The sequence below is a fragment of the Dendropsophus ebraccatus genome, chromosome 5, assembly GCF_027789765.1.
Source record: "Dendropsophus ebraccatus isolate aDenEbr1 chromosome 5, aDenEbr1.pat, whole genome shotgun sequence".
NCBI classification, from domain to species: domain Eukaryota; kingdom Metazoa; phylum Chordata; class Amphibia; order Anura; family Hylidae; genus Dendropsophus; species Dendropsophus ebraccatus.
The window spans coordinates 11,489,829-11,500,814 of NC_091458.1; the positions used below are offsets into that span (position 1 = coordinate 11,489,829).

The following is a 10,986-nucleotide window of genomic DNA, read 5'->3' on the forward strand; positions in this document are numbered from 1 at the left end:
CAGATAAAAAGAAACTTGAAATAAATATAATACATGATAAAAAAGCAACATTGTTACCGGAAAAGTTTGTCATCTTCGCTAATGAGTTCATCGGCCCCTGCTGTTCAAGGCCATGTATATCCCTGTGGACTGCTCCCTTGGTATTTACTCATTAGGTTTCTTAGGAAGTTATTCCGCCAGTAAACCTATAAAAGCCATCGTAAGCAGAATGTATCGGAGACGCTTGTCTGCAACCGGCAGACAAGCTTATTGATTTACTCAATTCCCAGTCACTTCTTGCACATATTTAAGGAAAAGAAGATAGAAAAATTCATTCCATGAAAGATGGAAAATATATCGGGAACTGGATCCAACTTTGTCTTAACTGGACTTGTAGAGATGGAAAATCTGAAGTACCTCTTTTCCATGCTGGCCCTGGTCCTGTACCTGACCAACATGATGATGTGTTCTGCCATCATCTTTGTCATCTGCATGGAGGCCAAACTCCATGAACCAATGTACATTTTCATAGGCAACTTGGTCTTCAATGCCATCATTGAGAGCTCAACCATCTTGCCCAAACTGGTAACCGATTTACTTCTTGGCTGTCAAACTATTAATCTCTCCAGTTGTCTCGTTCAATCATTCTACATCGAATGTGTCGCATATGCTGAAATTTTTACTTTCACCATCATGGCCTATGATAGATATTTAGCGATTGGCAACCCGTTAAGGTATGCAACTCTGATGACCAACAAGAAAGCCTTGACGTGTCTTGCTGTAGGATGGCTCATCATCTTGATAAACCGAATCATAGGAGTGATGTTAGCAGCAAGACTAACTCTTTGTGGTGTGGTCATCAACAATGTCTACTGCGAGACCATGTCTCTCACTCGTCTGGCGTGTGGTGATACGACCATCAACAATGTCTTCGGCACAACCGGCACCCTCCTTGTGGTAATTGTTTCACTATTGATAGTAATATATTGCTACATAAGAACATTTATTTTTTGCCTCCTGATCTCCAAGTCGGCCTATCAGAAAGCCGTCCACACGCTGCTGACGCACATTGCTGCCTTCTCCACCTTCATGGTGACTACTTTGTTTGTTGGTTTTCGGTACAGATTAAACAGCGGGCCTCTGCCTACTACGACACATATAATTATCTCCATGATCGGAATAGCTAGCTCCATCATATTAAACCCTCTGATATACGGGTTAAGGACAGAAGCCCTCAGAATCAAACTTTTACAGAAACTCCAGAGGGTACATTTTTGCAAAATGTCAAAATTCATATGACGTGTTTGCAGTCTAGTGCAGTCTGCTGGGAAGTGAACCTTTACCTGCTGTAACTTTGACATCATTGACATCATGCATTATGATTTATTGTTTAACAGGAAGGTCCTATAGAAGTAAGACCTTTGATCTTGCATTAACAGAGCATTACACTATTGTTCTGTATATTTATGCACAATCTAAAAAGGTGAGCATTGCACCTATATTCATCATAGCATTATATATTACTGTATATGCAGTATTGCACTGTGGCTGCTGCTTGTGTCTTTTTTACTTTTGGGGACTATAAATGGGATGGGGAACTATGTTGGAAAAAGAATAATGAGAGAAGGAGGCATGTTGGGAACCAGGAATTATTGAAGGGCCCAGCTGGAACCAGGAATGAGATGAGAATCGATGGACCAGGTGGTCATTCTCTGCCAACAATCTTCTATGTCTCTATGAGAGCTGTGCTGGGGACTATGAATGAAAGGAGGGCCATGCTGGGGTCCATGATTGACAGAAGGTTCATGCTTAGCGGATTTCCTTGTAATCTGCGTGAATTCGTTTCACAAAACAAAGCAAATTGACGGCATGATTTGCTTTGCTCGTCTCTAATGATAACTCTCTTAAAATATTTTGGCCACTAGATGTTGCATTGCTTTGTACTATTACTGTAAAATACATGCTAAAGGGAGTCTAAAAAAGTGTTAATGGTGTATGTGAGCAAGCAAGTGTCTGCCAACAGCTGGGAGTTGGCTTGTCTACAAGTCCCGACATAAGTGGCCTCACTTTTCTGATCCCTTAGCTCACCAGCTAATCCTGTCTTGTGGTCCTTCAGATCTTCTCCAATGATGGCAAACACTCCTTGATGTATAAAAGGTGGGGAGGAGATGATCTAGTGGTGATTAGGTTCTGATTTCTCTGTGCCAGTGCCTGCCCTGTATGCTGATCCTGCAGGTTTCCTGTGTTCCTGACTACTAGCCATGTCAGGATAGTACACCCTGGATGCAGCTACTGCAACAAAGGGTAAAGACCAAAGGGTAAAGGCTATCCTGATTCATTCGGTGCCCTCAACCAGCATAAAAGGGAACTTGAGTTCAGGTTGTTCTTTAATGTACAGTATGTGGACTCCAAAGTGTTTAGATCCTCTATAGCAGAGTACTTCACTAACTGGATAGGTCCCTTTAAGGTAGTTTGCCTAAGTCTCCTAAGTGTAAACCTAAATAGTCCCCTCCAAAGAGACTTTGCCAAACTCTTAAAGGGGAAACTCCCGATATGGAAAACTTTTTTTTCTATTAAAAGTTATATAGATGTATAATGTACCACCGTATCTGTGCGGTTCTGCCACACTGATAGCTGATAGACATCCAGTAAGTGAAGAAAAATGGCTTCTGTGCCAATCCACTTTGTGTCCTGCTCCCTCCGCTCTTTGCCCTTAAGAGACAGAGATAACAGAGGCCTCTGTCTCACATCAAGTTTGTTTGCTGAGCGCAGGCTGATGATGCAGAAAGGGGGCAGAGCGTGATGTCACAGGAGGCGGGGCTCGATCTTGTCTTCCATTCTCTCCCCGAGTGATTCACCATCTCTGACCAGCCCCTCTAGCCTACACCTGAGCAGGCAAGTAGAGACAGAAGCAGCTGCTGCAACTTCACCGATTGTGCAAAAGTCTGCAATGAAATTGGGGCTATGTTCACACATGTTGGAGTTTCATTGCAGTACTGCAGTGTCTTCACAGAAGATCAGAGTCGCCACTGCCAATCCCACCTGGACAAAAAACGAGGCAGAAACAGTATATCTCATGTAAGGTAATAACGGATAAAGTCCTTATTGTGGGGCTCAACTGCAATGAGAAAAGATGCTTTATCATAATACTGTACGTGCGTGGAGATGAGAAGAAAAAAATAAATTCAAAACGTTCTTTACTTTATTCCAATATTGGCGTTACAGGTAGTAACAGTGTACTGTGTGGTGTTACAGGTAGAGAATACAGTGTGCTGTGTGGTGTTACAGGTAGAGAATACAGCGTGCTGTGTGGTGTTACAGGTAGAGAATACAGTGCTGTGTGGTGTTACAGGTAGAGGATACAGCGCTGTGTGGTGTTACAGGTAGAGAATACAGTGTGCTGTGTGGTGTTACAGGTAGAGAATACAGCGTGCTATGTGGTGTTACAGGTAGAGGATACAGCGCTGTGTGGTGTTACAGGTAGAGAATACAGTGTGCTGTGTGGTGTTACAGGTAGAGAATACAGTGTGCTGTGTGGTGTTACAGGTAGAGGATACAGTGTGCTGTGTGGTGTTACAGGTAGAGGATACAGTGCGCTGTGTGGTGTTACAGGTAGAGAATACAGTGCTGTGTGGTGTTACAGGTAGAGAATACAGTGCTGTGTGGTGTTACAGGTAGAGAATACAGCGCTGTGTGGTGTTACAGGTAGAGAATACAGCGTGCTGTGTGGTGTTACAGGTAGAGAATACAGCATGCTGTGTGGTGTTACAGGTAGAGAATACAGTGTGCTGTGTGGTGTTACAGGTAGAGAATACAGTGTGCTGTGTGGTGTTACAAGTAGAGAATACAGTGTGCTGGGGGGGGGGCACAATGATACCATGTACTGCAATTAATTCAGTAACACAATGAAACTGCAATGTGTGAACACAACCTAGATGTTCTGCAACAGCTTTGGGTGGGGAATGGGCAGGGTGGAGGACTGTGATGAAGTCTGCTGAGGGAAAGCATTGCATTCTGGAACCTATAGTACTGTGTACAACTGCTCAACAGGAAGTACAGCCACAAAATGCTATATGCTTCTGCAGCTTTTTTGTTTTTTTTACCTCTACCTGGAGTTTCCCTTTAAGATTACCTTCATCCAATTCAGTATACCTGTTAAAAGCAGCGATCTCAAGTATTTACGGGGACACTTTGAAAAGCTAACTTCTCAGACTAACAAACTGCATCCTGCATAAAAGGATCTTGTATTATCTGTACTTCACCATTAAAAAAACGTCTAGTAAACTATTTACCTTTTTTAAGTTAACTGGGTCTCTGTGGCCTTCTATCCTGCACCACATTACAGAGGGGGGACACCAGGGACAACCTTTTAATGGCCGTCAGCACCCCTGGGTCAACCCAGTATATAGCTAGTGATATCTGATGCTAAAAGGTCAGTATGCCAAACAATAGACAGCATCAGTTATGTCTCAAAGTGAAGCGCTCACTGTCATTAGTAATTCATAGGTTCTCCAAGTGTTTTAGGCGTTTATTCAACGTGTTATTAAACTGCTCATTGTCATCAGGATACAAACAACATATAGGTTTGATAGTAAAAGCTCCAGTCCCAGTGCTGCCGTAGTGATGCTTCTTCCCAGTCTTGTCGCATTGTACGCAGGTGATGTGAGAGTGGCTCCTTCTTACCATGCATGCATGGGTAGTTATGACAACTTCCCATCAGGTGTGTTTCGGAGGGCAAGATCCTGTGAATAGGCAACCATGGCAGAAATATAAGGATGGAGAGTGGCAATAACCACACCTGGGTTCAAATTTTTTTAAGAGCTTTTTCTTGGAGGCATAGCTGGCACAAAAATGGTGAAAGAGCCCTTCCAGCTTTACATTTTTAGTGCCGGGGCGATATGTTACCACAAAATCAAAACAAGTAAAAAAACAAAAACAAAACACTTAATGACTAGGAGTTCTTGGTTACCCACATCATAGTTATGCTGAGATGGGGAGAACTTCCTTGAAAATAAGGCAACAGGCTTTAAATTAGTAAGAGTCTTAGGACCTTGGGAGAGAACGGATCCCACCCCTACTTCTACAGAATCCACCTCGATAGTGAAAGGACTCTCAAGGTCCGGTTGGATTAACACTGGTACTTCAGAAAACATATTTTTAGCCATCCAAATTTTCAGCTTCTGGGGACCATTTGACCAGATTGGTAAGATCAGTTAATGGTTTGGCAATAACTGAAAAATTATTTATGAACTTACGACAGTAATTAGCAAAACATAGGATTTGTTGGAGGAACGTCCGTTTTCAATGGCCGTGACTTTCATTAGGACGATACAAAGGGAATTAGGCATTATCACATAACCCAGGAAAGTGATCTTTTGGGCTCTGAACAGGCATTTGGACAGCTTAGCAAATGGGTTTTTCTGGTGCATACATGGGAAATGTGTGTAGTCCAATCAGGAGAAAAAATCAAGATGTCATCAAAGTACACAACAACAAAGTGACCCAATAACTCTCTGAAAACATTAACCACTTAGTGACCGCTGACGGGGGTCGCTAAGGGGCCTTATTCTGCTGCCATCAGCTCTTTACGGCGATGGCGTATAAGAGAATAAGGCAAGGGTGCCGGTAAGGCCCCCACCCCGTCCCCCCAGCTACCGGAGGTAGCTGAGGGGTCGAGGCAGTGTGTGGTCAGTATCCTCCTCCACTCCAAGGCGGGTAAAACAGGCGCAGGTCCAAGAAGTAATAGTGATATAAAATATCATAAAATTTATTAAAAGAATTATGCCAGCGACACAACGCGTTTCGAGACCGGTCCGGTCTCTTTATCAAGTGTCTGAGGCAGTGTGTGGGCTCCGTCCTGGCCGCCCCCTGCACCAGCAATTGCTGCTATTAACGTTATATCGGCGGCCACCGATACTGGGCATTACCGGTGCTGCTGCTGACTTTCATCTCCTCTCACCGTGAATCCATGGCGAGGGGAGATGAAAAATGTGTCCCCCCACCCCCCAGATTAACCCCCTTGATAAATAAATCAAAGCCCCATTCTCTCCGCCCCCTCCCCAGTCACCCCCACACACACCTCCTTTACTCACCTGATCCACAAAAGTCCGAAAATTTTAAGTGACAGTACCAATTTGGTCCCTGTCACTAAACTATGACCACTGTGATAGAAATATCACAGTGATCATAGTAATGTAGTAAAAAAAAAACTAAGTGTACAAAAAGTGAAAAACATACAAATAAAATAAAACACACACTTTTTATTAAAGTAATAATTGCGGTTTACTCCCAGATTATCCGTAAACCCCCCAGATTACCCGTAACCACCGCAGGTTGCTCGTAATCACGCCAGATTGCACATAACCACCACACGTTGCCTGTAACTACCGCACGTTGCCTGTAACCACCGCACATTGCCAATAACCACCGCACGTTACCTGTAACCACCGCACGTTGCCCGTAACCAACCCAAATTGCCCGTAACCATGCCAGATTGCCGTAGCCACCCCAAATTACATGTACCCACTCCAGATTACCTATAAGCACTTCAGTTTATCCGTAACAACCCCAGATTATCTGTAACCACCCCAGTTCATCCATAACCCCCCCAGATTACCCGTAACCACCTGTTACTGCCCAAGGTTGACCGTAATCATGCCAGAATACACGTAACCACCGCATGTTGCCCGTAACCACCGCACGTTGCCCATAACCACTGCACATTGCCCGTAACCACCGCAGATTGTCCGTAGCCCCAACCAGATTACCTGTAACCACCCCAGATTGTCTTGAAGCACCGCACATTGCCCGTGACCACCCCAGGTTGTTTGTAACCACCGCAGGTTGTCTGTAACCACCCCAGATTGTCCGTAACCACTGCAGGTTGGCCGTAACCACCGCAGATTGTCCATAACCACCGCAGGTTGCCCCAAACCACCCCCAGATTACCTGTTATCTCATTTTTTTTACTTTAGTTTAGTAACTGTGCTATTCTAATAACTGTTACTAGCTGCAGTTTTGCTCCAGCAAATTGGCGCTCCTTCCCTTCTGAGCCCTGCTGTGTGCCCATGCAGTGGTTTATGCCCACATATGGGGTACTGTTCTACTCAGAAGAACCTGCATTACAGATTTTGTGGTGTATTTTCTCTCCTGTTCCTCGTGAAATTGAGAAATTTCAAACTAAACCAACATATTATTGGAAAAATTCGAGTTTTTCATTTTTACTGTCTAATTTTGAATACTTTCCTCTAATACCTGTGGGGTCAAAATGCTCACCACACCCCAAGATGAATTCTTTGAGGGTGTAATTTCCAAAATGGGGTGAATTATGGGGGGGATTTAACTCCGCTGGCACTATAGGGGCGCTGCAAACGCACCTGGCGCTCAGAAACTTCTTCAGCAAATCTGCATTGAAAAAGCTAATTGGCGCTCCTTCCCTTCTGAGCCATCTTGTGTGCCCATACAGTGGTTTATACCCACATATAGGGTACCTTTTTACTCAGGAGAACCTGCATTACAGATTTTGTGGTGTATTTTCTCTCCTGTTCCTCGTGAAATTGAGAAATTTCAAACTAAACCAACATATTATTGGAAAAATTCGAGTTTTTCATTTTTACTGTCTAATTTTGAATACTTTCCTCTAATACCTGTGGGGTCAAAATGCTCACCACACCCCAAGATGAATTCTTTGAGGGTGTAATTTCCAAAATGGGGTGAATTATGGGGGGGATTTAACTCCGCTGGCACTATAGGGGCGCTGCAAACGCACCTGGCGCTCAGAAACTTCTTCAGCAAATCTGCATTGAAAAAGCTAATTGGCGCTCCTTCCCTTCTGAGCCATCTTGTGTGCCCATGCAGTGGTTTATGCCCACATATAGGGTACCTTTTTACTCAGGAGAACCTGCATTACAAATTGTGGGGTGCTTTTTCTCTCATGTTCCTTTTGAAAAAATTTTTTACGGCCTAATGGTAAATAGCCCCTGAAGGGTCAAAATGCTCATTATACCCCTAGATTAATTTTTAAGGTGTTTAGTTTCCAAAATGGGGTCACTTATGGGGGTTTCCAGTATATAAGCCTCCTAAATCCATTTAAAAAAAGAACTGGTCCCTAAAAAAATCAGTTTTGAAAACTTTCACAAAAATGTGATAATTTGCTGATAAATTTCTAAGCCCCGTAACACCCTAAAAAAGTTAAATATGTTTACCAAATTATGCCATAATAAAGAAGACATATTGATTATGTGACTGAGTAACTAATTTATGTGCTATGACTTCCTTTTTTTTTAGAAGCAGAGAATTTCAAAGTTAATAAAATGCACATTTTTCATGATATTTTGATGTTTTTCACAAAAAACACCAAAAATAGTGACCCAATTTTGCCACTAACATAAAATACCATATGTGAAGAAAAAAACAATCTCAGAATCGCTAGCATATGTTAAAACATCACTGAGCTATAAGAGCATAAAGTGAGACGGATATTGAAAAATAAGCCTGGTCATTAAGGACCAAACTAGCTGCAGCACTAAGGGGTTAATAAAGTGTTAGAAAACAACTGGTGCATTGCTCAATTCGCAGGGCATAACAAGATATTACAATGGCCCTTCGAAGTTTTATATTTTGTTTTTCACTCATCTTCCTTTTTAATTCAACTAAGATTGTAAGCCCCCATGGAGGTAAATTTTGGAGAACCAACAGGCACCCACAATCTGGTTGAAGAGATCTGAAATAAGCAGAAAGGGATACTGATTCTTGACCGTTAACTTGTTGAGTTCTCTATAACTGGCGAAAATGACCTTTTTGGATACTATATCACTGCAACATGTTAATTAAAACTAAAATACTTTATTGGATATACATTTAAAGTGATCTCCAAATAATCTTAAGGCTATGTTCACACTACGTATGAGACCGGCCGTTCCGTGACCCCGGCCGGGTCATGGAATGGCCGGTCTCTGGCCGGATCATCTCGGCCGGCATCAGCGCGCGCCCGCATTAGAGCTTACCATAGCCCACAGTGAAGCGAGTGGCCGGAGCCGCTCGCTTCACTGTGTGAACTGACAGGTCTTTCTGCGGATAAAAGTGGATAGTTATAGCAGTGGCAAATAGACCAGTAAAACACTGAAAAGCAATAATATCAAAATCAACCAGCATGTGTCATCCAGTCAATAGTCAGGTTGAAAGTGTCTCAATCGACAATCATCAATCAGTGCAAAAAATTGCATGCCCAAGCTCATCCAAGCCACTCACGGATCCCCATGTTTAGGTGTCAGGTCTTGTGCTGTATTGCCGAGGGCCTCAACACTGCAGTCATAAGGTCTATGCAGGGGCAAATTCATCAGCAGAACATTTTTTTAAACACAACCTTAAATTCAGGCAAAAAAACTTGGAATCTCAGTCAGCAGTAAGCAGAATCTAAAGAAACGCTAAAGGGAGCACAATGTTGACCTCATCTAACCAATTCTCTGGTGAACCAAAAAAAAATTGGGTTATGTAGGTCCAACCAGACCTTAGAAAACAGGTGGTTCTTCACAAAAAAATGGAATGGAGCCCACCTGAAAACAGACCTTAGGGGTACTGAATCAGATTTTATCCCTGGTCAGTGGCCTGGCCTTAGTGTCAACTGTCCTGTTGCATGGGTTTCTCTCCAGATGCAACAGAAGAAGGGACAGGTTTTTGTTACAGAAGGAGAGTAAGAGGAAGTAGATTTCAAGGGTTCAGGACCTATTCTCTCTGTACACCTCTCCCCTGGTCTGGGGTCTATACAAACAGCTAAGGCCATCATCTGTTTTTAATGTAGAGGGATCTGTATGCCCTACCCAAGCATCCTTATTGCTTTCAGAGAGACCTTTTTTTTAACAATGCCCTCAAAGCAGGCTCACACCAACCCGTCACCACACTATGTTAGAAAAATTCCATGTAGTGTTGTTACGAAGATGGGTTTCTGCTAAACTGACATGGTCTAGTTAAGATTAAATAGCCCCCAGTGCCTGAAAAAAATGGTTTACACTACACGACTCCTCAGCTTCAGGGAAGGCCCAAGCTTGAGGATCTCCCTGCAACACGCAAAATTATTTACCCAAAAAAATAGAGATGGCGGGATTCACGAAAGATCTCACATTTCTCTTGGTCCCCAGGGAGCAGCATAGTAGGTTTAGGGGTCCCAACAATAACTGGGGGCAGAGCCATAACTGGGGTATTCTCAGCTGCCTTGATCTGGTTCTTAGGCAACCTGTGAACCTGCTGGGCCAACTCAGCCACTAAACCTGCCACCCCCTCAGTGCGATACACCAGATCTTGAATGGTAGCCATAGGTGCAAAGAATGAGGGCAGTAATGGGGCTGGCTATTCTGTCACAATACCGCAGGTGGTGTTCGGTCAGGGAAGGGATGGGGTAGACATGAATGTGAACTCTGAACTAGTCCAAGCCCACTGTCCCTGCCTACTTGCCTCAGACAGCCCTAGCTGACCACGGGCAACTGGAAAACAGTCCCTAACTTGAAAAACATGAAAACACAAAATGCGAGCAAGACAAAGTTAAGATACTTAAAGATAAGGGGTAGTAAGCAAGCCGGGCCAAACTAAATGGAGAGTAAAGTACACAATCAGAAGCCAAAGAGTAGTCAGGTAACCAGAGCCGAGATCAGGAAAGCCAGATAAGAAAGCAGATAAAGGACATAGAAAACAGTGAGCTTGCTAGTAGCAATATTCTAATGGCCAGAGAGGACTGTGGGAAATACGGGACATTATATAGGAGGTATGGGGTCCATTCAAGGACGTGATTGGAACGATCCAAACCACAAATACATGTATAGAACTAAATTGACTGGCAGGAAGACCTGCCAGTCACATATACACTACAGCACAGCTGCTGGGAATCTGAATTATCTACCATAATGTTAATGAATACAATATGCTATACTGCAGTGAAGCAGTATGGGGGGCTGTTGGCTGGGGTAGTCCTGACGGTGTTGTGGCTGCTACATGCATGTAGGGTCACTTGGTCAC

The 10,986-nt window shown here is 43.4% G+C and overlaps 1 protein-coding gene across 1 annotated transcript; it reads left to right on the forward strand.

Annotated features, from left to right (window-relative positions):
- The first annotated feature begins 324 nt into the window (after positions 1–324).
- Positions 325–1,278, forward strand: LOC138794052 (olfactory receptor 52K1-like). The gene has a single exon (XM_069972818.1). It carries the CDS (start codon positions 325–327, stop codon positions 1,276–1,278), a length of 954 nt encoding a protein of 317 aa, XP_069828919.1.
- Positions 1,279–10,986: the final 9,708 nt, after the last annotated feature.

Excerpts from the sequence above, each read along its gene's own strand:
- LOC138794052 (XM_069972818.1), top strand. The coding sequence starts at position 325 with ATGGAAAATATATCGGGAACTGGATCCAACTTTGTCTTAACTGGACTT.